Below are 26,326 nucleotides of genomic sequence, written 5' to 3'. Positions count from 1 at the left end.
CCGTGTCTCGGCCATACACTGCCGCACTGTGTGGTCGTACCTGTTCCTTGCATTGCTGTGTCTCACAGATACGCACGGCAGTTCCTAGAACCTCCCCGAACCGTGGACTGCTCTGCCCTGCAAACCAGAAAACCAAAAAAAGCAAAAAGATCAGATCCCCACCTCTTTTACTTGGGCTTTTTTTTTTTTTTTTTTTTTTTTTACCTGCTGCTGGGATTGACCCTGGACCCCGCTGTGCCAGGGTCATTGTGCTCCCTCTGAGGCCAGCCCTGACCGCTCTTTCCCTGCTGGACTTTGCGCTACGGCCTGAGCTGGCCACACTCACTTCTCCGCCCACAAGGTGCCTTTTTGCCTAAAAGCCTTTCTTTCCTTTTTTTTTTTGAGCCCGGCAAGCTACCGAGAGTATTCGATATGCCAAACACAGTAACAACAAAGTCTCCAATGGAGACGTTACTGGGCCCGCTCGAGCAAATCGACGATCAACGGGAGGGCCTTTGTTGGAGTACACGGAGCTTAGGTTTATCAGATCGCACTCATCACAGTGCTCCCGAATCACTCCCATTACTTTGTCTGCCTGTAACCTCTTCTATGCTCTCTTCCCCAACCAATTTGTAAGGTCTCATCCTTCTTAGACACTGAAGCTGTACTGTAAGTTGATATTGTCTTTCTCCTCTCCTTATGTCTTTTGAGCAGTTTACCTTAATGCAGTGTCCTTTTGTATAGATACAGGAAGGCAATTAATTAATATGCTCCGTAACTTAGGAATTGATTGGCTTTGAATATTATTCACTCCTGGGCATCTGCCTTCTCAACTTAAGCCTCAGTTGCCCTCACTTCCTAGCACTCCAAGAGCAGGGTCCCGACGTGGGACTGGATGGAACCAGGGCAAGCCGGTAAGTTATGTGCTACCCTGGCATCGCGATGGGCCAGGCCAAGGTGCCACGATTCTTAACTATAAGTTAAGAGGTTGATCATAGGCATTATGTCATGATCCAATAGTAACAATGAGACTAGGGCCCTGCTGCTAGGAATAGGGAAGATATCTGGCCTGAGCACTGCAGTCTGAGATCGAGATGGCCCTAGGAGAGCAATTCTATAAGCCCAAAGTATTTCTTACTGTGTCCATACAAAATGATTAATATTATGTATGCTTATATGTTGGTTGGACAAGGAGAGGAGAAACACGTCCTAGAAGCAGTTTCCTGTGTGTCCTGACTAGCTTGGATGAGACTGCTTTTTTGGAGATGTAGATTCCAAGCTCTAGCAGACTGGTCTTTGTTGTGCTAATCTAAGTGCTTGTAGCTTGTGAAAAGGTGAGGCCAGGATTACTGGCCTGCAGATGTAAGGAAACAATGTATGTTTGCCGCCTCAGTGTTCTTTCTGTAACTCCTTTTGATGACATCATTATATTGCGCCCTTTAGAGGTACTATAATCTATATAAGGGAGATTTCAGGGCTCTCTGGGGGGGACACGTGCATCAGAGAACCTGGGAAGATGGGGCTGAGGACAGAAGCGGAGAGAACAAAGGCGCACGTGCTCGAGGATTCCTGAGGCCTCCATGACATACATCTCTTCCATGTAATAAACGGCTACTAAGACCAACCAGCTTGGCCTCGTTTCCTTCCTTCACCTGACCATCGCCATCGACCTCCCTGGAGTGGGGAAACGGCCAGACCGCCGGCCCTTTTATTTTTTGTGTGTTTACACAGGCCTTTACTTTACTTTTACTTACTTTACTTAATTTTTATAAGGTTTTATGCAAGATGGTCAGACTTCTTCGTCAAGACCCTGAACGATCGGTTTGAGGCTCTGCATGTTCCTAGAACGAGCAGATGCCATTGGGCTACGCTAGCACGCAACAGGGATGAGTGGAGACGTTACTGGCACCCGCTCGAGTAAATCGATGAGTAACGGGGTATCAAGTGATCAAGGTTTTATGCACTAGTTCATCACAAATAATGTTCAAGCACCAGTCCCACCACCGTAAGAGGAAAGTGTGTTAAAATTGTCGTATTTCGCCCTGGAGCCATCGAAGCCCTTATATAAGAGATTTCAAGCATGTCTATTAAAACCAAACAAATGTGGGCTACTTTTGGTACATCAGTGGGCTGGAGTGTAAGAGGAAGTGCGGCCGCATTTGTGGCCGTGTGCTCCAGGAAGTTCTGTGTCCTCCCTACTGGGAGCTTTATTTCATAGACTCTGGGTCTTGGCTGTTCATGGGTTCTTGGGGCTGGTGGGGAGGAGGCCCAGTCCCGTTTCGAGCGGGCTTGGAGATCTCAGTCACGGGTCCCGCATACCTGGGTTCTTCTGCCCGTGCCCTCTGGGGTAAGGCTCGTCTGAGCTGGTGGAGAGTGGCCTTGAGCATGACTATGGCCGGGTTCTGGAGGTTTTCGGCCTCCGGGGTGCTGCTTGGGGCAGGTGGGAAACTCAGCCTGTCCCCCTCCGAGGTGTCCCAGTGAAGACAGCCTGGCGTGGGCTCAGGATGTTCTCCTCGAAAGCCTTTCTTTGCTCCTCAGCTGCTCCTGTGAAACTCCAACAAGTCACAAGGCCGGGGCAGTCTGTGGGTACAAATAGAATGTTCAGGTTTTTCTCCCTGAGGAAGAACCGTATTCTGGTGAGCTGTCCTTGGGGTCAGACTCAGGACGTGGGGGAGAACGTGTCCGGCCTGGTTTCTTTCTTGAGGGCTTCGGTTTCCTTAGGCAGGGGTCACACCCACCAACTGGCCCCCTGTGTGTGTGAGACCCCTGCCTAAGGAAACCCCAATAGCTTGGCAATCACACCCACAAACTGCCCCTGGCGCCACGTAATCTCATTAACGGCCAAGACCCAGAGTCTGTGAAATAAAGCTTCGGTTTCCTTAGGCAGGGGTCACACCCACCAACTGGCCCCCTGGCACCGTGTAATCCCATCAGCGGCCAAGATCCAGAGACTATAAAACCCAGCTTCCCCATGCGCAACATCTTATTATCTCATTACTACTTTGGACACACTGGTAGGCCACCGAATGTAACCTGTCCTCACGGCAGAGTCTGGCAAACTCCCCGCGGCGTACCCAATATGCCAAATACCAGTAACAGTGATGGGTCTCATTCTCCTAAACCTGAGAGAGCCTTGAATATGGCACTTTTTAAAAAAAAATCTCAGGGCTAGGACGAAGGAGACGTTACTGGGGCCTGCTCGAGGCAATCGACGGACAGCAGGATGGTCGTGATGGTCGTGGTCGTGATGGTCGTGATCGTGATCGGTTTCCTTGCGCCGTCTTTGAACCTTGACCCCCTCGTCCCCCATCCTTCTGGGGGTCGGGCCTTGCCGTGCCCGCTTTAGAGGAGAGTTGCTTCAGCAGAGCAGAACCCCTTAAGGACCAGGACTGTCTCAGGGCAGTGTCCCCTTCCGCCTGGAAGCAAGGGGATGGGAGAGACGGACACGCCACGTTCCTCTGTCCCTCTCGCCCTAAACGTGAGACTTGGCACAGCCCTTCCCGCTTCCTCATTCATGCTTGAGTCTCCCCCCTGCCACCGGCCTGGCACACTCACGCCTCGCTTTCCCTTCCTTATGTCACCCCCAAAGCACCGGAAAGAGGGGCTTTTGTTGGCTCAGACACAGCTGACGCAGGGGGACTTGCCCATTCTCCAGGAGAGGAGTGGGTGTCTGCTCCCACGGCCGCCAGAACAGAGCCGGGGAGGCCGAAGTCTCTAGGGCTTTCTAGAAAGCTCCTGCACGTTTACGGAGGGCCAGTGGGCATGCATGTTTGGGGCACATAACAGTGGATCGACACGGCTGGCGTAGACAATGGCAGAGAAGGGGGGTGGGCGCCGGGGATCGCGAAGGAGAAAGGTGACTCGTTTGAGGGGCGCTCAGCTGGGCACTCTCCACTGCCCAGTGCTGTCCAGTGGGGGTTGGGGACCCTGCCCGGTCCGAGACACTCTAAGATTTCCCTCGGTCCTGGCCAAGCCCAGATGCCAGGTGGCTTCTCCCGGAGGGGCCTCCTGCTGGATCTCGGCTCAGTCTGTTTTTCTTTAGCTGTTGTTGTTTTGGGCTTTTTGAGTCATACCTGGCGGTTCTCGGGGGACCAGATGGTGAGCAGGAGGCCTTTCTGAATTGGCCCGAAGTGTTCTGTTTACGTTTTGTTCTTGAAGCGGCCTATGGCTGTTCTGTAACGTTCTTGGAAAAAAAATAAACATTCCTGCCGGGGCAGTGCGTTCTGAACTTCCCGTTGATTGAAAAGAAAATGATACTTCTCTGTTAGCAGAGGGAAACCTAGCGTTCATGTTGGCCAGTTAGGCGTTTGATTCTTTGTTTTTATTTATTTATTTGTTTGTTTATTTTGAATACCCATCCCTCCACCAGTGCCCATTTCCCACCACCACCACCGGGTCCCAGTATTCCTCCCACCCCCCATCCACCCATCCCACCCTGCCTCTGTGGCAGGGCATTCCCCTCTGTTCTCTCTCTCCTTTTGGGTGTTGTGGTTTGCAAAAAGAGTTAAGCCTGATTTTGAGGGAGAAACGTTGGATGATTTACTTTCCATTGATCACTTTGTATATAAGGAGATGTCGCGTGGTGGCGCGGTTTGGAATAAATGTCCTGGTTCCCGCATGCCCGAGCTATGCTTATAGAGGCTCATGGTCACCAGGGTTCCATCTGGAGGAGGCGGGATGCGGCACCTACCCCATCTGGGGCTTCCCGGTGATCTCGGCTCTGTTTGGGACCTGGAGCATTCTCCGGGAGCTGTGGAGCCGCCCAGTGGCCTTTCTTCTCTGTTGCTGTGTGCTGTAAAGATGGCCTGGTTTTTTGTTTGTTTGTTTGTTCTTTTGGTGGGGGCACACCCGACAGTGCTCAAGGCGGTACTCCCAACTCAGTGTTTGGGGTCACTCCTAAGAGTGCTGGGGCTGGGCGTACGGGGACCCTGCGGTGCCGTGCTCACACCTGAGCCCAAGGCCGCCACATACAGAGCACACGCTCCAGCCCCTTGAACCCTCTCTCCGGCCCCCAACAGTTCATCTCCTTTCTGTGTGAAATGCGTCTTTGCCGAGTGCAGAAGACGAAACGGGCGTGTTCTAACCCTCAGTTTGCCGAGTCTCGCCTCACGTGGCTCCTTTGGCTCTCTGGTCCTTTGAGAAGTGAGAAGGCTCACGGCAGGAGACGGGCTTCTCAGCCCTGAAACGAACTCTGGCAGCTGATTTCTGGCCCTGTCCCACCTCATCGCGAGGCTTTGCTTTGACCAGGGGCCCTGAGAAATTTTCAGGTTCCTCTTGACTTAGCACTGAATTCCCTTCGAGCCTGTCTTCACTTCGCTGCCTGACGGAGGCAGTTTCCAGGTATTTCTTCATGCAGGCTGAACCTTCCTAATCAGTGTGTGACCTTCCCCCCATTTTTCTTTCCCACTGCTGCTGCTTCTGCAATGCTTCTGCTCCCGCCTGCTCTCTTGATGCTCCTACAATTTTAATAGCCTGCTGGTTGGTTTTCAAAACAGCAGCTTCCACTTATTGTGTATATATGATCCAATAAAGCACCTATCTGGGTGTTGCCCTTGGTCTCGACACAGAGCTTCGGAAACTTTGGAATTTCCTGAAAGATGCGATGGCCTTTTCTTGTTAGAACGAGCCCCCTTTGGCCAGGCCGTTTCTGCTAGCAGGGCCGTTTCTGCTAGGAGAGCGCAGGAAAGCTGTAGATGGCTTTGAGTGATAATTGCCATTTTTCCGATAGGAAGATGTGTCATCTCTAAGCACGGATGTTCTCCCACTTCTCTGGGACATCTCTTCCAGCCTTGTCACTTCCAGGGTAAAAGACTTTCATCTCCTGGGTTAAATGTATTCCTACAAGTTCTTTCAGATACGCCACTCGGGTTTTTTCTATTTATTTATTTATTTATTTATTTTCTTTTTGGGTCATACCCAGCGATGCACAGGGGTTACTCCTGGTTCATGCACTCAGGAATGACTCCTGACAGTGCTTGGGGGACCATATGGGATGTTGGGAATTGAACCTGGGTTGGCCATGTGCAAGGCAAATGCCCTACCTGCTGTGCTATCACTCCAGCCCCATTTTTTTTTTTTTTTGGTTCTTTTTCTTTTTTTTTGGCTTTTTTGGGTCACACCCGGCTATGCACAGGGGTTCCTCCTGGCTCTGTGCTCAGGAATTACTCCTGGCAGTGCTCAGGGGAACTTATGGGATGCTGGGAACCCGGGTCGGCCGCATGCAAGGCAAACACCCTACCCGCAGTGCTATCACTCTAGCCCCGGGTTTTTTCTTTTAGTGCATTTTTGGGGGGGCTTTTTGCTCTCGGGTGGTGAAATACGCAGGGAGACAGGTGTTCCTTCTTCCCTTGTAGTTAATCCCTCCTGTTCATTTCTGCCGTCCCGATTGGGGCCGGGATTCCTCGCCTGGCAGTGTAGCCCAGCGGGGCCTGGTGGCCTCTGTGTGCTGGCTCGTCCTAAGGGAAGAGCTCTCAGTCTTTGATGCCAGGGTGTGGTGCTGAGTTTTTCACGAGCGCCTCGAGTTTTCTTTGAAATCTTCAGCATTTTTCCTAAGTGGAGTCAGTTTCAAGCTTGAGATCAAATCATTAATGTTTCTTTGGCCGGTTGCTGGGAAGTAGGTTCAAGATGGAGGAGCGTGGCGATTTTCCTGTGACCACATACCCTTCTACAAGGGACACGGCACAGATGCGTTTCAGGGAAAGATCTCAGCCTCTCACTGACTGCGGCCGCCCCCTGTTCCCGTGGCATTAGCTGCAGCCCGTGGAGGTGCATGGATCCTTCCAGTTGCGCCTGAGGCTTCACGAAGAAAGGGTCATTCTTTTACAAAAAGTTCCCAGATTGAGCTTTGGAAAATTAAAAAAAAAAAATGGGTGCGTTCTCCGCCTTGGCGATTGGCTTGCGTCTCGATGTGACGTATGTTCTCACCGTTTTCTTGTCTGAAGATGCCCCTGTCCTCCCTGGGACATGTCTGTCTGTCTGTCCGTCTCCTCATATTTCTCTAAATAACTTTCTCCAAATAAAACCATTGTACTTCACTAAAAGATTTTTGGTGGGGGTGGGGTGTGTGGAAGAGAGTCCTCTCAAGGTTAAGGCGTTACCTTGCACTTGGGAGACCACACATGGGCACCCAGACCTGATTCCTAAGCACCGCCAAACGTGCCTCCCGAAACCCCTTCCCCCCACAAAAAAATTGGGGGTAGGGAAGATGGTTCCGTGGTAGAGTTCTTGTCTTGTGTGTGTGAGACCCTGGGAGCTATCCTTTGGCACAACACAAGAAAGCAGAACAAACAGACAGTACCAAACTCCTCTGCCTAAAGGGAAGACTTTCTGTTTGTGAATTTCTTTCCAGGCTCTGTTAATCAATCTTGGCTGGTTTTTTTTTTTTTTTGGTTTCTTCCTGAGTCCTGCGCAGAGGAAGGGACACTGGTCCTTGATGGCTTCAGCAGATGCTGCTCATGAGAACCAAAACTGGGTTTTCTTCCTGTGCCCTGGGCCAGAGAGGGCATGCAGCGGCGAGAGCTTTTGTTTTGAACATGCTTGACCTATTTGATCCCTGCTGCCAATGAGCCCTGCCAGGAGTGATTGCTGAGCACAGGACCGGGAGTAAGCCCTGAGAATAGCTGGGTACTTCCCCTCCCCGTCTCCCATAGGAGAGGAAGTTTCCTTAGAGCCTTTTGTGAAACACCCTCCTAGGACGTGGCTTCTTGCTAGGTGTTTTAAAGACTGACGTATAGAGTTTAGGCAAGCAGTTTGGGAGGACCAACTCTTACAGATATATATGTTTTAATTTTTCAATTTTATTTTCGTAACATTGTTCACAATAATTACTTGCATTCGGTATGTCAACACCAAACCCACCACCATTACACCTTCCCACCTGAAAGATGCGATGGCCTTTTGTTGTTAGAACCATTATTTCGAAGCTTCCTGCCACCTCTCAAGCCTGCCCCACAGGCAGATGCTAGATAATTTATTTTGTTTTGCTTGTTATGAATAGTGTAAGATGTCTGTAAGGGTCTGTCTCACAGTGATTCAACAAAAAATAAAAAAATATAGTATGAGGTATTAGATGGCCGCAAAAGTGGCTGCATGCTCCTGGGATTCTAAAAATTTAAATAATTGGGGTCTGGCGCTGTCCCTGTAGTGAGATGCTCGGTGTCGAGATTCATTTGTGAGTCTCTGGATCATGGCCATTATTGCGCTTAAATGATTTGGCACCCAGAGGCAGTTCGTGCTTGTGACAGCCAGGACCCTGGTAGGGTGGGGAGATGGGGAGGGACAACCCAGTCCTGACCCCTTGAGACCTGGCGTTTTCAGTCACTTGTCCTGCATGCCTGGGTTTTTCCAGTGGATTCATTCTCTTGCGTGCGGGCCCAGGACAAGCCTTACAGGTATTTTTTTACGGTGAGGTAGGAGGTCATTATCGTCCATACCCAGATATTTTTATTAAATGTTTTTAGAGAGAGAAAAAGAAAGCACCTCAGAAGGTCTATTAGAATAATTTTCCCAGGTGCTGGAGTGCTAGCACAGCGGGTAGGGTGTTTGCCTTTCACATGGCCAACCCGGGTTCCATCCCCGGCATCCTATGTGGTCCCCCATGTACCACCAGGAGTGATTCAGGAGTGCAGAGTCAGGAGTAACCCCAGAGCACCACTGGGTATGACCCCAAAAGCAAGCAAAAACAAACAAACAAACAAAAACCCAGAATGCAAACGGGCTAGAGCTATAGCACAGTGGTAGGGTGTTTGCCTTGTATACGGCTGACCCGGGTTCGAGTCCCAGCATCCCATATGATTCCCTGAGCACCACCATGAATAATTCCTGAGCGCAGTGCCACGAGTAACCCCTGTACATCGCCGGATGTTACCTTAATCACTTAATCACTTAACTTCCCGTTAGTCGTCGATTTGCTCGAGCGGGCGCCAGTAACGTCTCCATTTGTCCCTGTCGCGTGCTAGTGTAGCCCAATGGCATCTCTTCGCTCTGGGAACATGGAGGGCCTCAAACCGATCGTTCATGACCTTGACAAAGAAGTCTGACCATCTGGTAGGTGGGCGGCCACGCGGTCTCTTGACATCCCGTGGAATCCAATCAGTAACAGCTCTAGTCCAACGGTCGTCTTTAAATCTCATTACGTGACCAGCCCATCTGATTTTCGACACCTTGGCAAATGAGACAGCGTCCCTGATCCTTGATCGTCGACGGATGTCAGAACTCCGGATTCGTTCTCTCATTTGAGTGAAACGTGATATTCCAAGCATAGCTCTTTCTATTCTTCTTTGGGAGACCTGAATGGCGTTCTCATCTTGTTTGCGTAGGGCCCAGGTCTCTGAGGCATATGTTAATGCAGGAAGAACAGTGGAATCAAAGAGATGTGCCCGGAGCCGGAGGTTCTTCGTCCTCTTAGCTATTTCTTCGACGTTCTTGAAGGCGTTCCAAGCCGCTCTCTTCCTCCTGCGCAGCTCGGGTGCCAGGTCATTTGTCATGTTGACCTCTCGACCTAGGTACACATAGCTGTTGCATTCGGAGATGGTCGTTCCATTGAGAGCGAATGGGGCGTCAGGAACAAGGCTGTTTCTCATAAACATTGTCTTTGTAAGATTCAGCTGTAGTCCTACCTTTCCACACTCACGGTCAAAGTCGGCCAGCATTTGTGCCGCTTGGCTGATGTTTGGTGTTATTAAAACAATGTCATCAGCAAAGCGGAGGTGGTGTAGTTGCCGACCATCTATCTTCACTCCCATTCCTTCCCATTCCAGTCGTCGCATGATGTTCTCGAGGGTGGCACTGAAGAGTTTTGGTGAAATGGTATCACCCTGCCGCACCCCTCTCTTGACATCAACGATCACTTCTTTGTAGAATGGTGAGATCCTGGTAGTGAATCCGCAATAGAGCTCACGGAGGATCCTGATGTATTGGGCTTGAATGCCCTGATTGGCTAGGGCTTCAATGACTGCTTCCGTCTCAACAGAATCAAAGGCCTTCTTTAAATCAATGAACATTAAGCAGAGCGGCATCTTGAACTCCCGAGAAACCTCAATGAGTTTGGTTATCGTGTGGATATGGTCGATGGTGCTGAATCCTTTGCGGAACCCTGCTTGCTCACATGGTTGTCCTTCATCTAGTGTTCTGCCAATCCTATTCAGGATGACTCGAGTGAACAACTTGTAGATGACAGACAATAGGCAGATCGGGCGATAGTTGCCAATGTCATGGATGTCTCCCTTCTTGAACAGTAGTATGGTCCTGCTGGTTTTCCATTGAGATGGAACCTTGCATTCAGACAGGTAGCGAGTGAAGAGCCGAGCCAGTGTATTGATGAGTACTGACGGCAGGTTCTTCAGGTGTTCAGGTCTGACCTTGTCTGGGCCGGGTGCTGTTTGCTTCTTTACTGACGAAATGGCGTGTCGGATTTCGGAAGGGAGAACGTTGGGAACGACATACCCATCCTGTGGAATTTGGTATGTCGGCAAGTGGACATGGCTATCGAAGAGATTTGAGTAGAAGTCATGGATAATCTTCTCCATTGCCGTTCTGGAGGATGTGATGGATCCATCAGGACGTCGGAGGGCAGTCATCTTGGTCTTATAGTTGGCGAAGGACAGGCGGGCGTTACGAATACTTTTCCCGGCTTCTGCCGCATCTACCAGTACTTCTGCTCTTCTCTCTTTGAGGTCTTCCTTGATCGCATCTCTGCACTGCTTTGCAAGCTCGGACGTTAGCTTGCGGTTGCCTGAGGCATGCGCCAAACCACGCTGGCGAATTAGCTCAAGAGTTTTCGAAGATAGGCGACTTTTTGTGGCTATCTCTCTCTTGGCGTTCCTCGCACATTCATGGAGGTGCTGAACCAGTCGATCGTATTCCTCGTCAATGTTGTCAACAATGGCATCTTCCCATGTTGCCGCAATAGTACCAAAGAGTTCCCAGTTGGTGGTCGTTCTGGGAGTTCTCTTTTTGAACTTTGCAGCCCTTTCTCCCCGCTCTGTGAAGTAGAATTTTGCACGAAGGAGACGGTGGTCCGATCCCGTTCGAAATTTTGGGACAACAGCGACATCAGTCAGGCAAAACCGTCGATTGAATATGATGTGGTCTATTTCGTTGTGGAATCGTCCACCGGGAGACTCCTGGATGTTACCTAAAATGAAAAAAAAAAGAATAATTTTTCAAGTCTCATGCCTTTTTTTTTATAATGTCAAAACGTAGAGATCAGACATACTTAGATATATCCAAGAAAAAGCAAAAGGCTTCTGGAATCAGGACTATGCTGCCATTTTCCAGGTTTTTTTTTTTTTGCCCTAAGTTCAGACAGGAAGAACTATGACTAAATTGCGAATCATATATTTGGGTGACAATATGTTGTATCGGGCGTTGGAAAGTGGACACTGCTCATGAGCTGGTCCTGGAGATACTATTTTTATGTTTAGGGTATCTAAGATCTATCCCAGAGTATTTCTCCAAATCTCTAAATATAAAACAGATGTCTTAAATTAAATCTATCATTTTCAAATATAACGATAATATGCTATGAATTATGAGTTTCAAAATCCTTTCTCTCTCTTAAACTCACCCTTGTATTTGTAAATCAATGCACAGAAAATATAGGAAGAAATTAAACCAAGACTCCCTCACCCCCCACAAAGGAAAAATAAAAACAAATCAACTGTTAGACTAAACCGTTCATAGAGATTGAGCAGGGGCCTGTAACTTCTGAATGAGACTGTTTAGGGAAGATTAATGGATGTGCTTAGTGTTTGTGTATAATAGTTCATCTAGTCACTGAGGTTGCTCATCTTCTCTGTAAAAAAATGCAACGACTTCAAAAACCCAAAATGTTACACACTGAATACCCAGCATGCTTTGGCTTTCTTTCACATATCTAAGTATTCAGAAATAGGGGCTGGAGTAACAGCACAGAAGGGTAGGGCGTTTGCCTTGCACGCAGCCGAACCAAGTTCGATTCCCAGCATCCCATATGTTTCCCTGAGCGCCACCAGGGGTAATTCCTGAGTGCAGAGCCAGGAGTAACCCCTGTGCATTGCTGGGTGTGACCCAAAAAAGGAAAAAAAAAATTTAAATATTCGGAAATAATATGCTAACATAATATGTCGTATACAGTTTCTCGAAATGATTTGGACAAATATTTAAAAAGTAAAAAATAATAAAATCTGGCCAGAACAACCCCCCACTCCATCTTCTAATGGGATCTTTTGTGCTTTCTTGTTTTAGTAATAACAGTAACTTTTATTTTGTATTATTATTATTATTTTCTTTGTTTCTGGGCCATGCTTGGCTCGAGTCAGGGCTTACTCCTGAGTGTGTGCTCAGGGGTCACCCCTGGAGGGTCCCGGAGACCATATGGAGGGCCGGGGATTGAACCCAGTTGTCTGCAGGCGAAGACAAGCGCCCTACCCACTGGACTATGGTTCCAGCCCAGCTGATAGTGACCTTTCAAGTTCCGAGATGGCGGAAGACTCACAGAGGGTCAGTGTGTTGCCTAGAACATTTTTGCATCATGCTAGTTAACAGTTGTACCCTTCTCTCCAACCTTGATGGAGCTAGAAAATAACGCAGTGACTCATTCCTGAATATATTTTACATTTATGTACAGTGTATTTATGGCTTCTTTAGTGGAGAGCAGCCGTTGCTTCTTGGAAATAGTTTGTCTTGATTTGATATCTCTGATTGTTCACACACACACACGGACACACACACACACACAGTGCGACGACAGTTCTGAACAAGGATGGGATATGTAGATAGTCTGGGGTCTCCAGAGACAGCCAGCAGGAAAAGAACACACGTTGGGCACACACACAGGCATGTGAGAGACTTAGGAGTCAGTCCGAGTCTCTGAGGGCCTGACAGCCTGGTTTGTTGGTGGCACAAACCCCAGCTCCTGGCCCGAAAGATTAGCACCCGCCCATCTCTGTCCTTGCCTTCTTTTCTGTCAGATCCACAACTGGATGAGGACCCCCCGCTTGGAGAGAGCAGTCTGTTTCGGGGTTTCACCGGTTCAGTCAAATGCGGGTCTCGTGTGGGAACAGGCCCTCAGGCACCTAGGTTTAATCTGGGTGCCCCAAGACCGATCAAACTGACAACTTAAATTTACTGCCACAGAATGTCTCTTCTCAGTGAAAGGAATAGAAATCTGTCTTAGTTGCGTCGTCAGGATGAAAGGGCTTGGATGAAAGTGGGATCAGGCCACTCACTTCCCGTTCAGGTCACTTGCGTCTACATCACCTTTAACTCTGTTATCACTGTGTTTCTCATTTCCTCTAATTCTGCGTAATTATACCCTTCATAATTTATGAAACGCCCACTCTGCAGAAGTGTGTGCACTTTTGTGGATGGGCAGTTAATAGATTCATTAAAAGGAACAAAAGTTTGCGAGTCCTTTACAGAGCTAAAATAGTGACTATCAGATTAGCTTTTTGTCTTCTGACATGAAGTCTGCGGTTGGGTTGACAATTGTCCCCCCTTTTTTTCTGACCGTTTCAAGGAAGGAGAACCATCCAATGAAGAGTGGAGCTGAGTGGGTCGTAGGTTGTTGTGAGTCTGTCATTACTCACAGAGTCTGAATGTCACTTGGGCAGCCTCTCTTGTTTTCAGTAGGGCTGTTCCAGCAGTGCTTGGCCCAGTGGTGCCAGGGGTGGGGTTGGGGGAGGTAGAGCAGACCGTGCCAGGGTTCGAACTCAGGACCCCACACATGCTCTGTCTACCTGAGCTATCCCTGTGGCCCTGAAGCCTGAACTTCCCATTTCGTTCGGTGATCATGACATCACGCATACCAGTAACAATCACAAAGAATTGATTTTTTTTTTTTTTTTTTTTTGCTTTTTGGGTCACACCTGGCAATGCACGGGGTTACTCCTGGCTCTGCACTCAGGAGTTACTCTTGGTGGTGCTCAGGGGACCATATGGGATGCTGAGAATTGAACCCGGGTCGGCCGCGTGCAAGGCAAATGCCCTACCCGCCGTGCTATCTCTCCAGCCTCAAGAATTGATTTTTCAATGGATGAAGACTGTTTCATGGATTTCCTTTGGGACCTGGACCTTTCTAGTCAGATTTGTAGTCTCTGGACTGATGTGTGTGTGTGTGTGTGTGTGTGTGTGTGTGTGTGTGTGTGTGTGCAATCAAAGCCCTGAATAACGTCTGAGAACTGAACAGTGTCTTGTCCATAGTAAGAAAGTTTGACTATATTATGAAAACAATTCTATACTAACCGTACAGATATAAAAATAAACACGCGGTAGGGATTTAATTTAACTTGCGGTCAGGGAGGGAATCCGATAACTGATACAACAGGTTCAAAGGAAAGGTAAACGCGGGGCTGAAGAAATCGTATAAAGGTTAGGTCTTTTTCCTTGAACGCAGCTCACTTGGCTTTGATCCTTGGCACCGCATACAGCCCCCCCCCGCCCCCCAGCACTGCCAAGCGTGACCCTTGAGCACAGAGCCAGGAGTAAGCCTTGAGCACTGCTGGGTGTGGCCCCAACCCCAGGCAAGCAAAGGAATAATAAATGGGGGAAAGTTCAGTTAACATGAATTGCAAACGGAGTTTAAAGCTGTTTGAGAGGAAGAGGGACTCAGCTCCTTTCCTCCTGGAAAACAGAACTCATGTTTTCCTTAGAGAATTCTTTAGGGAATTTCCTTGTAGAATTGTCTGTTGTGAATAAACTATTACTTAGAGACCTGTAAGATTTCCCTCTGCATCGAATTCTGATTGGGTGGATAGAAAGGTGGGTTTCCCACCCTGTTTGTTTCTCTCTGTTGTTGTCAGTTTTGATCGGGTCCAGTGGCAGCATATGGGATGGGACGGTACTTGGTTTCCCATAGTTGGTCGCGCTGTACAGTCTCCTCGGAGAAGTTGATGCAGTTCTCTTTGGCACTGTGTCTTATTTTTGGGTGAACGGCTGGCGACTTGGACTATGACTGCACAAGGCAGTACTCAATGTAATCTGACATTGAATGCCTTTAAAAATAAATGTCATTATAAAAAGTACATCAAATTATTGGGCGGGTTCATTGTGGAATTGGAAAGGGCTCAGGCTTTATACTAATTCAATTTACCCTCCCTAATATATCAGGACATGTAAGTCTTGCGATTTTATAACCTAACTTCCTTTAAATTTCTTCTGAGCATTTCCATGTGTGTTTAAAGAGAGTAATTTAAAACAAACACGCATGTTTGTAACAGCACGGTGCCACGCGTTCCCGACTAGCTGGAGTCAATGTGGACGGAGTCTTGCCTTTCCCTGGTTCTCTCTGGTACAGTGATTTCTCCCGATATCGTGATGCCCTCTAGTGAATCCAGCTTTGCAGATAAGACGTTTGCGAGACTCCCGTACTCTTCCAAAGGAACCTTCTAGTTACTAGAACTATTTCTGTGTCCCTTGTGGAGATGAGATGCTTCTGTCTCTGGAAGTGTTCAAGCATGGTTGGGTGATCTCGTGTGAGTCTTAACTGAACTGTGTGAGGTTACGCCAGATGTCTTCCGAAACCTCCTTTTCCGCCTGCCTTCCCCTGGGTGCTTTGCCTTCATTCAGTAAGAGGCTCAGTCCCTGAGTGCTCAGTTTGCCCCTGAGGGTTGGAGAAGCGTCAGAGGCTCATCTTCTGTTATCTTGGTCATGAGTGAAGGCATGTGGCTTTCAGTTTGTTGCTTTTGTGCAGAAATCGAGACCCAGAGAGGTTAAACAGCTTGCCTGAAGTCATAGAATAAATAGTGGGACCCCGGCCGTTTGTGACTGGTGGGCGGAGAGGGATGTGTTCGCTGGTGACAGGTCGGTGCTCTCAGGCGTTCTCCGTGTCTCTTTCAAGCTGCCCGGATGTCTTTGGAAGCGGTCTGTCTGACGTTACTGCCCTACGGTGAGTTCTGGTTCTGGTTAACTTTAAGATCTGCACCCAGTGTTTTAAGTTCTTGTAGGTCTTTTGCCCAGAAGATACTTCATTTTTCAATCAGCAGGGTTTTATTGGATTGCAACCACCAACACACAGTTTTGTTGTTTCGGTTTGGTTTGGGGGGATCCCGCTTGGGGCTCCGGGGCCCTCCTAGGGTGCAGAGGGTCCAGCTGAGTGCCTCAGCCCCTGTGCTGTCTGTCCGGCCTGAAGATACTTAGTTGACAGACGGAAAACTTGTTTGCTTCCTGTGAAACATCCTTACGGGAAATTCAGAGAATTAATGGCTCATCTGGTTAAGAATTCTTTGAGAGTATTTATGACCTTTGTTTTAGCCTTCAGAGTTGGTCCCGGTCATTCCAGTATGTCTCCCTCCCCCAGGGGTCCACCTTGGGAAGTGCTGGCCTCTCGCCTTGGTGGACATCGATTTCTTTGAGTGTTGGCTCAGTGGGGTTCATCATCGCCGAGTAACGGTGGCCCCTGCTCTCGTCCTGCTGTCACTGTGTTTCGTTTCTGTGTTCACCTAAACACTTGAGACGTTCGTCAGTAGGTCCGTCCCTCCATCTTTCCGATTAGGGTCCAAGTGAGAAATGAGAGGAAGTGACCTTGGAAGCTTATTCCAAAGTGTGAGTAAATAAGGTCCCAGTTTTTTTGGAATTTCAAGGTTCTGACTGAGGCGGGGTCTGGAGGAACTCAGAGGAACCACGGAGGCTCCCGTGCCTCTGGCTGAAGCAGATTCCTGGTTCCCAGAATGGCTCAGGACTCTGTGAGTTGTGCTCCCCTGTTTTTTCCTTCCTATTTATCTTTCTTTCCCCCAAAGCTTTTTCTTTTTTCCTTTTTTTTTTTTTTTGCAGTGAAAATGGCAAAGGATTATTTCAGGATTATTTCAGAGATAGGAATTACGGGGTAGTTGTGGTGAGAGTTCCGCGGCCCAGGATCTGGGAACACATGTGAAGACTGTTGGTGAGGTCGCAGAAATAGGCCCAAGTGGTCCCAGAGGCGTGTGGGAGGAGAGTTTGGGAGCTGGGTGGGGGCGCCCACAACTTAGGAGCCTTCATCCAGCTCAGAGTTGGGATGTCCTGAATTTTTATCCACGGAGGAGTGTTTCCACAGTGCTTACGGACTCTGTTGTTCTGGGTCCTATTCTGGGTGCTATTTTCAGGGTATCAGTGAAGTTCACTTTCCTGGGCCCATCTCAAACCCCGATCACTGTGTATTGTATGATTTCCTTTCTCTCTCTCTTTTTTTGGGGGGGGGGGAGGAGAGGCTACATTCAGTGGTGCTCAGCGGTCCTTCCTGGCACAGAGCTTGGGGTGACTCCTTGGTGGTCCCGGGGCATGCGGGGTGGTGGTCAGACCCAGGCCTGCCACCTGCAAGCCTGGATGAAGACTCCTAGCCCTGGGGGGGGCCCAGATTGTACAGTCTCTCTGAGCAAATGCAGTCTAGGTTCCAGAAAGCTGACTTACTTAGGAAGTTTTGGACCGCGTCCTGCTTTAAGATGGGGCTGCTGGTTCGACCCATGTTTCACAGAATCTCTGACTTGGGGCATTTCTAACCTAGGAGTCAAAATTTGCACATGACCTAAACCTCTGTGACTAGTGATGTATTTGAGAATAAACTTTTTGCAACCCCCCCCCCCCCCGCCCCAGGACCGTCATCTGGTAAGTCAGGGAAGGTTACGTTTCTGAGTTTTTTAGAAGTGCCTTTGGTAACCAGAAAACAGTGATATTTGCTATTGTGCTTGCAAATTAGACACGATATTAAAAAATCTTTATGGATTCTGGTCGGATCTCAAGAATGCAGGTAGAGTTCTTCGGCATATTCATCTAAGGTGTTTTCAGTTGGCAAAGTAGCAAAAATGAACAAATGGGACTATATCAAATTGAGACATTTTTTCACATGGCATAAGAAATCCAGTCTAAAATTTAAGGGTACCCTTCCTAATGGTCACTTGAACACTTGACTTCCCGTTAATCGTCGATTTGCTCGAGCGGGCGCCAGTAACGTCTCCATTTGTCCCTGTCACGTGCCAGTGTAGCCCAATGGCATCTGTTCGCTCCGGGAACATGAAGAGCCTCAAACCGATCGTTCATGATCTTTACGAAGAAGTCTGACCATCATGTAGGTGGGCGGCCACGCGGTCTTTTGACGTCCCGTGGAATCCAGTCGGTAACGGCTCTGGTCTAGCGGTCGTCTCCAAATCTCATTATGGTCGTCTCCAGATCTCTTCCTAATGGGGGGAAATATTATACATGACCTGTCAGAATAGGGTGACATCCACAATTTACAAGCACTCACAAAACTCAGCAGCAAAGAAAAATGAATAACCCATTTAAATAAAGATCGTGGAGAGCTGATAGACATATATTGAATAATTTGTCATCACTTATTATTAGAGAGGTGCAAATCAAAATACAGTGAGGTGTCTCACACCAGGGACTCCACGCCAAGCAGTTTTCACTCGGGGTGCCCCAGATGGGGGCGGGTGAGAGCCCTCCCCGCCCCTGGGGACCCAGCCCCGGCAACTGACCTCCGCTACCCAACTGCCGCCACGCTCCAGGCCACTTTCCGGACGCAGGGCCACGAACACAGTTCCATAATCACCGTACCATGTTTGATGGGGTTCAGAAGTAGGCAACAAATCATAGAGAGAAATATATATATGCCTCTTGGAGAGCCCGGTAAGCTACGGAGTGTATCCTGCCGGCACAGACAGAGCCTGGCAAGCTCCCCGTGGTGTATTCGATACGCCAAAACCAGTAACTATAACGGGTCTCATTCCCCTGACCTGGAAAGAGCCTCCAGTCACTGGGAAAGACGAGTAAGGAGAGGCTGCTAAAATCTCACAGCTGGGATGAATAGAGACGTTGCTGGCGCCCGCTCGAGTAAATCCACAAACAAACGGGATGACAGTGATACAGTGATTAAAAAAAAAATCTTAATTTCGTATTGTGTAAGCATTTCTTTTCTTTTTCTTTTTCTTTTTTTTTTTAAATTTATTTTAATGTCAGTAGCCAGCTGGACTTTCGGTTGTGGACCATGTCACTGAGTCAAGGTGAAAATCAGGCCCTTTGGGATGAAGTGGGGCTGCCTAGTTGCTGTGTTTCTTTGAGTCAGTTTTCTCACTCTGGGGCATTTGTTTCTTCATCTACATAATAAGGCTGTTCGGAAGAGCATTCTTCAGAATATTTCAAAGGCTGGAAAACTCAGAGGTGTTGAATAGTAAAAGAGATAAAATTTCAGTGTTTTTATGCAATGAAATGAGAAAGAGTGGGTCACTGTCACTTTATGAACAGGATGACTCTTGTAGTGAGTGAAAGGAACCAGGTATAGGACCGTGGATGAGTTGGGGCGCGCGGTACATACATGCATTGCTTGCATGAGCCCCGGACTCCATCCCTGGTACCAGGAAAAGAGCGGTGGCAAGGTAAGGGAAAGGGGCGAGGGAGGGGGAATGGCGGCCACAGAAGCAGGTGTACCTGCTGAAATTTTCCATTTAGGGAAACTTTAAAAAACAAATGAGAGCCATGCGACATCCTGTGTCATTCATGATGTGGACCATGCGACATCCTGTGTCATTCATGAGTCTGTTCATTCAGCAACAGAAAACAACTTGTCTACTGTTGCCTGTTCAGCAGATCTGAGTGTTGGGGTAAAATCCCAAATTTTTAATAATGGGGGGTCTGCTGGTGTCAAAATATTGAATGCGATCAAAGTAGAGAGGGGGTAATGTGGAAATCATCTGCCCCACAGGTAGGGGGAGAGTGTGGGATGGGGGCATACTGGGGTTTCTGGGGGATTGGAGAACGGGTACTGGTGAAGGTGCGGGTGTTTCATTGTATGACGGAGACTTAAACCCGAAAGCTTTGTAGCTGATCTCACAGTGATTCAATAAATAAAATTATAAAAAATTAAAAACAAACACAAAAACAAGCGAGACTGGGGCTGGAGAGATAGCACAAGGGTTACGGTGCTGGCCGCAGTTCAGTGTCCTGGCACTGCATGTCACCCCTGAACCCTGCCAGGAGTCACCCCCGAGCAGAGAGCCAGTCGTAAGTGCTCTGCACCGCTGGGGTTGGCCCAGAATTGTAAACAAAAAAACCAAACCGAAAGCCCAGGGGAGAACTTGATGACCTTGGAATATCGGAAGAAGGAGGACAGAGAAGGAAATCAGGCTGGGTGGCAGCTGACGGGGGACAGGGCACGCACCAAGGGCTTTGGTCACTGCAGCGGGAGACAGGAGTGAGGCGCTGTCTCTCCCAACCCCAGGGTCACCAGAAGCAGAAGAGGAAACTTAAAAATGTGCCTGTCATCTGTAGAGGCCAGGGGCGGGGGGTGAGTATTCGGAGGGAACTTGGGGACACTGTAGAGGGACGTTGACATCGTAGTGGGGTGGGTGCTGGAACCTAGTTTGCCCGCAACTCAACTCTGCCACTTCGTGAGTCAGGGTGTCTTCAGAAGTCAGCAAAAGCCAAAGCTCACCAACTAGCCCAGCTGAGATTTGGCCTTAGGGTGTGAATACCAGGGGGAGGTGGTAGTAGTTGACGCCTGGAGGGGAGGGAGCTTGTGGGAAGGGAATGTAGGGATAGTTACAGATAATTCTGCTTTTTTTTTCTTTTTGGGTCACACCCAGCAGTGCTCAAGGGTTCCTCCTGACTCTGCACTCAGGAATTACTCCTGGCGGGTGCTTGGGGGACCGTCTGGGGTGCTAGGACTTGAACCCTGGTGTGCTGTGTACAAGACAAACGACCCTCCCCACTGTGCTCTGGCTCCGGCCCCCAGATATTTCATCTCGATCTGGGCATATTCGTGTTGTAAAAGAAGAAATCAGATTATACAGGGTGGGTGTTTGTCCTTATGTTTTTTAGCTGTGAAAAGGCCGAGAGCCATTGTATTTGCCATCCAAATACAACAGACAGGAAAGAAGTCAAACAGGAAAGGGTTGACCAGGCCAGCGGCCAGGAGGGACAGGGGTCACACCTCAGCTCTGGCGGTACAGAACTGACCTCTGGGCAGCTGGTGGATCCTCCTGAGCCTTAGTGAGGGCGTCTGTTCCAAGGTAAGGTACCCGACGGTGGCGTTTCAGGAAATGTGGTGGCGCATCGCGGACCGGAGAAGGCTCGGGGTGGAAGGGAACGCATGTCTCAGTGACACTCTCATGGAGAGAATGAATGTCTCAGTGACACGCTCACGGAGCAGGGCCCCGTGAACAGGGGACCAGTCCCCAAAAGACACGTCCACTCTCCACGCTGCGTTCAACTGCTTCTACCTCCTTTTGGATTCCCGAAGGAAGCAGTGACAGGTGTAGTCCTTCTCGGTCACACGGGGTCATTTGGCAATCATCCCTGTGCTCCTGCCCAGGCTCCTGGGCCTCGTGCCGAGGGTCTGGCACTCAGCAGTATCGGCACGGACCCGCCAGCGGTAGAAGGAAAATTCTCGAGAGGGTGTCCAGGCGCCAGACCGGAAGCAGACCCAGGGAGAGAGAACTGCAAATTGTAAGACGAGCTGCAATGAAGCTGTCCCGAGCAGAGGCGGAGAGTGAGCTCCCAGAGGAAACGTGCCTGAAGAAGGAGCAGCCACTTGTCCTTCGGAAGCTGGTGTGAAGGTGACCCCTCAGAGACAGGCAGAGAAGCCGCCGGGAGCCGGAACAGACCCCAGCACCCAGACCATTGTTCCCAGCTTTGCTTCCACACGGTGCCCTTCTGCTTCCTCTCCTGTCCCCTCCGTCCCGCCCCACCCTGCCGGGTGGTCTGCTGGGCCCCTGCCACGACCCGGCGACCCCCATTCAGGGGGTTTCCACCTGGCGCTGCCTTGGACTATCCTGGGGCCCCACAGGGTCCCCCACTGAGAAATGCCGCCCCCGCTTCTTAAAATGGGTCACGGCCTCGGAACTGCATGTGGGAATTGCGACAAACATTTGGCAGCAGTCAGAGATTTCTGGACGGGCAATTCGCAACGATTAATTAAAAACCAACCGTGTCAGGGATCTGAGGTGCTGCTGGCAGCTCCTGTCTGCGTTGCTCATCCCGGGTGAAAGGCAGCGTGGGTGGAAAAGTTTTAGCGGCCCCACCCCGGGGCATGGGGGGCACCAGGGGGGCCTGGCGTGGTCGGACAGCGGGCTGGACTCTGACTTGCCATGCGGCCGGCCTGGGTCCGATCCCCGGAATCCCATATGGGCTCCGAGCTTGCCAGGAGTGAGTCTTGAGTGCAAAACCAGTGGTAAGCCCTGAGCACCACTGAGTGTCGCACCCCCCCCCAAAATAAAACCCAAAATAACCCCCTTTGCACCTCCCAAAAGGCAAATGTCACTGTCACCGTCCTCCCGTTGTTCATCGATTTGCTCGAGCGGGCCCAGTAACATTGTGAGACTTGTTGCTGTGTTTGGCATATTGAATACGTCACGAGGAGCTTGCCAGGCTTTGCTGTGCGGGCGAGATAGCTTGCCGGGCTCTCCGAGAGGGGCGGAGGAGTCGAACTCGGGTCGGCTGTGTCAGCCGCATGCGAGGCAAACACTTTACCCACTGTGCTGTCACAAAAGGAAGATGTAACTATCATCAACCCAAAAAGTCTTGAGTCCCCCCTACGCAGGAGAATCTGTTTCTGGGCTTAGGAGGTACAAGAATAGGCTTGGGAGGATACGGTGAAAAAGGTCACCGACCAAGTCAAATCAAAACCAACGCCAGTGAGTTACAACCCTCACCCCTCACCCCTCTTCGAGGCCCTCCACAGCAAGGTTTGACGGACTCGGCACGGGGCTGTGTGTCCCCTGCAAGAAGAACGGAGGTGACCCACTGTAGGAGGAGGTCTCCTTACACACTGAGCGGGAAGCTGGCCCGGGAACGCGGCCTCCCTAATTGTGGGGATTGCGGGGGCCATCGGTGCACGAGACCTGGCCTTGGACAGCCTCCAGCATTGGTGCCTTCCTGGCGAACTGGCTAGCAGGGTCAAGACGGAGCTGGGCGCTCACCTCAGATGACCTGGGCCGAGGACCACGACCCATGGGGAGGAGAAACCCAGCACAGGATCTGGTCACCAGAGCCAGGGCTCCCGTCTGGCTCCTAACGCGCCCTCCCCCCGGCCCCCACATCAGCCCACATCACCCCCACAAGGAGGGTCCCAGCCCTGCAGTTCCCAGCCGCGTTCTCAAGTCGGGCAATGTAAAACCTCCGTGTCAGGGTGCCAGGGGCTTGAATCCGGGGCAGCTGCCTGGAAGGCCAGTGGCTTACCTGCTGTGCTGTCTTTCCAGGCCCCGGAGAGTCTATTTTGGGAAGGGCCACAGGAGTTCTGCCAGGGAGAGGAAAAAGAGAGAGACGCCAACCTTGGCCTTGCCGGCATGGTTGGGCCCAGCGCCGGTAGCGGACAAAGAGGGGCCTTGGTTGAGGTCAGCAGGGCCTGCGGAAAGCCAAGAGAGGCCGGCGCTTCGAGGAGACTGTTCCGTTCACGAGGAGGGTTGCCAGGAGGCGGAGGGAAATGAGGGCAGGGAGGTGGCCTTTGGATCTGGCGGCATGAACGCCGCCGTCGGATTGCACCGCTTTCGGTGAAGTGGTTTCAGGGGGAGGCTGGAGGCAGAAACCGGTTGAAGAGGGGATGGGGTGAGAGGCCGTGCGCCTTGGGCAGCGGTGCGAGTGTGTTCTAGACCCGTGCAGTAGGCCTGGGGGCTGGCGTGCCGTAACGGTCACAGAAGCCTTACCCTGCCGTTGCCTCCTGCTCTGGTGAGCTTTGGTGCTCCTGGCTCTGTGCTCCGGGATCACTCGCGGCAGGGGATGTGGGATGCTGGGAGCTGAAGACGGACAGGTCAGCCGCTGCACGCGAGGCAGGCACCCTGCCGGCTTACTCTCACTCCACCCGGGCCCCTTGGTTGGCTTTTTTTTCTAGAACATTGAAGATGTTCTAGAGTTTTTGGTTTTTTTTTTTTTTCAGGTCACTTCTTCTTTGGAAGAAAGTGGAATCTGTGCTAACTTCTCGAGTTACTATTATATCAAATTAAAACCTGAGAGTATTTACCTTTTCAGGAAAGTAATTATAAGCCTTGAAAATTATGCCAGGCTATTTCATCTTGAAACGCTTAGAAATTCATTTTGGGTTTTTTTTTTTTGGTAATTACAGTGTTTCAGTAAGAAAGACATCTAAACAGGGATTGCAGTTGGCAGTTAGACGCATGTTCTTGTTCTAAACTAAGCGCTGTTTTTTTGCGGTTTAGACTTTTCCTTTTATAAATAGAATTTTAATCAGCGTAGGTTAAAATTTTTTCCAGGCATGCTATAATTAGCCCTGGCTACAACCGAATCCTAAAATGCTTATAATAAATTTAATAGTATTTTATAAGCACTCATGCCATTAATGAAAGCAAATAGGAATTATTTGAATATTTAAAACAGCCTCTGTGTTTTTCCACACTGGCATGGAAAGCAAATAACTTAATAAGAAGCCGCCCCGTCGCCTGCTTGGGCCTGCCGTGGGCTCAGGTGGTCTCCATGGCCAGAGCCCCTCCGTCCTGTGTCCCTTCACGTACGGTCTCTGTGTGAATGCAGTTAGGGAAGGAAGCACTACCGTCAGCTCTGTGTTCTGATCCGGCACCTTGCCCTGACCCAGCGTGCAGGCAGACCTTTGTCAAACTCTCAGGTGAATCAGCTTGGAAAATATTATTTATTCGGGGGTTGAGGGTGTTGGGCTTTCCCCAGGGGACTCAGGGGTTATTTCTGGCTCTGCTCAGGAGGGACCCCTGGTGATGCTTGGGGTACCATCTGCGGTGCTGGGGATTGAACTGGGCCTGTCCACCTGCATGGTGAGCGCCTCGGCACTGTACGGTCTCTCCGGCCCTACTTTGGGGAATGGAAGGTGCATCGGTAAGCAGCATCGGCTCAGGTTAGAGTGAGACGTTTCTGGGTCTCAGTTTTCTTCATTGACCTGGCAGGAGAGGAGGGAGAGAGGCGCCATCCCGGGGCAGGAGAAGGACTCCGCAGGCGAGCTACTTGGGCCATTTCAGTCCAGAATAGAGTTCCGTTAAGAGAGGCGGATCGTGACACTTACGGCGACAAACATTCCGTTCTAGGGTTTGATGTCCAGAGTAGGGGAAACTGTGTCGGGGGTGTGGGGAGTTCTGTGCTTATCAGTACCCATTTTTGCCCTGTATGTTTGAAAACCGCCCGAGACAAAAGGTTTATTGAGGAAGAAGATCCATGAGACAGATAGTGTATTTCCTGGCGTCTGTGGAAAACACAAAACCCATGAGTCTGGTTCCATGGTGGGTCTCAGTTTCCTTGTCTGTAAGCTGGGGTTGGAGGCCTGGGGCTCTCTGCCTTGGGTGTGTTCCATGACTACGTCCACCCCCAACCCCTCACTCCCATTCCCCTCCATACTCGGTAGATAAAACAGTTCCTGCCTTCACAGGGTTCTGTGGCGATTAGATGACATGCCCCAGGCTTCCCTGCCTGACTCTGTGCGAGCTGGTTGATGGCTATCAGAGCCTGAGGACCACGCTGACTCATTTTTGAAGTTTTCAGTGCCCGCAGAAGGGGAGGGAAAAAAGCCTGGCCACACAATTTGATTGAGTTGTGAGAACGTAGCTTTTGCCAACTAAACTATGGTCTGCCTTCATTTCGTAGTGGATTATTCTACCGTTTGTCCCTTCTGTGAAGAGCCCTTGGACTTCTGTCACTGATTCTGTGTGTGTGTGTGTGTGTGTGTGTGTGTGTAAATGTGCATGTGAAATTCAGATCACACATTGTAGAAGGATTTGGCGATTCCCAGTTGCCTTCCTTGGCATTTGTAGCTCGACTCTGGGCCCAGGAAGATAGGTCAAAGGACAGGAGTGCTGCTTTGCCCGCAGGAGCCCTGGGTTCGATCCTGGGCACCGCCAAGCCCTTCACCGGAAGTAGCTCTCAGCGGATCTTGTTCCCACTTTGTTCAGAGCCTGGGAGAAAGCCGAAACTCTAAGTTCAGTAACCCTTGCTATCGAATTTCTTCTGACTACACTGGGGTGGTCAGAGTGTTTCACTATGTGCCTTTGCTTGTGTAAGATCAGTGACATATTTGCCAGACATGTTTAACAAGTGATTCCATTTTTCAATAGTTAAATCAAAGTATTAAAGAGTTCCCATTTCTCCCAATTAATTGTGTGGTAGACTGAATTCTGGTAGATTAAACGTCGGTGGAGATAACTTTCCAGAACTTTTACCGTGATTCACCTGTGAGGGGTTTTTTTTTGTTTTTTTTTTTTTTTTTTTTTTTTTTTAGCACAAAACCCAGTTAAGCCAGAAGTTCTTTCAGATCTCATGCATCAAATGGTCTGGACGGTCGGTGGTAGAAGTAGGTTTTGATCCTAATTTCACTCAACATGGACTGATCTTTCACCAGTGAGCACTTGAATCGTCTCCATGGAAAGCACGGCGATAAGAAATGCACAGTGCTATTGGAAGCCATCAGCTGCAGAAATTATCAGCAGATGTTTTC

General features: G+C 49.8%; 1 protein-coding gene across 3 annotated transcripts in view; it reads left to right on the top strand.

Moving 5' to 3' along the window:
• The window catches only part of LCLAT1 (lysocardiolipin acyltransferase 1), a 161,135-nt gene that overhangs the window by 16,903 nt on the left and 117,906 nt on the right, over nucleotides 1–26,326 (top strand). The window contains exon 1 of one of the 3 annotated variants that reach the window (XM_056126212.1): nucleotides 20,057–20,209. The exons of 1 other annotated variant lie outside the window; for it this stretch is intronic. In XM_056126212.1, coding sequence (XP_055982187.1) covers nucleotides 20,175–20,209 — 35 coding nt within the window. In that variant the 5' untranslated portion in view covers nucleotides 20,057–20,174. Of the gene's footprint in view, nucleotides 1–20,056; nucleotides 20,210–20,853; nucleotides 20,934–26,326 lie in introns of those variants that run through there. One more of the 3 variants, XM_056126229.1, reaches the window with a different exon arrangement.

The sequence above is a fragment of the Sorex fumeus genome, unplaced genomic scaffold (assembly GCF_029834395.1).
Source record: "Sorex fumeus unplaced genomic scaffold, SorFum_2.1 ptg000006l, whole genome shotgun sequence".
NCBI lineage: Eukaryota > Metazoa > Chordata > Mammalia > Eulipotyphla > Soricidae > Sorex > Sorex fumeus.
The sequence above is the reverse complement of the archived record's forward strand: the minus strand, read 5'-3'. Positions and strand labels throughout refer to the sequence as shown.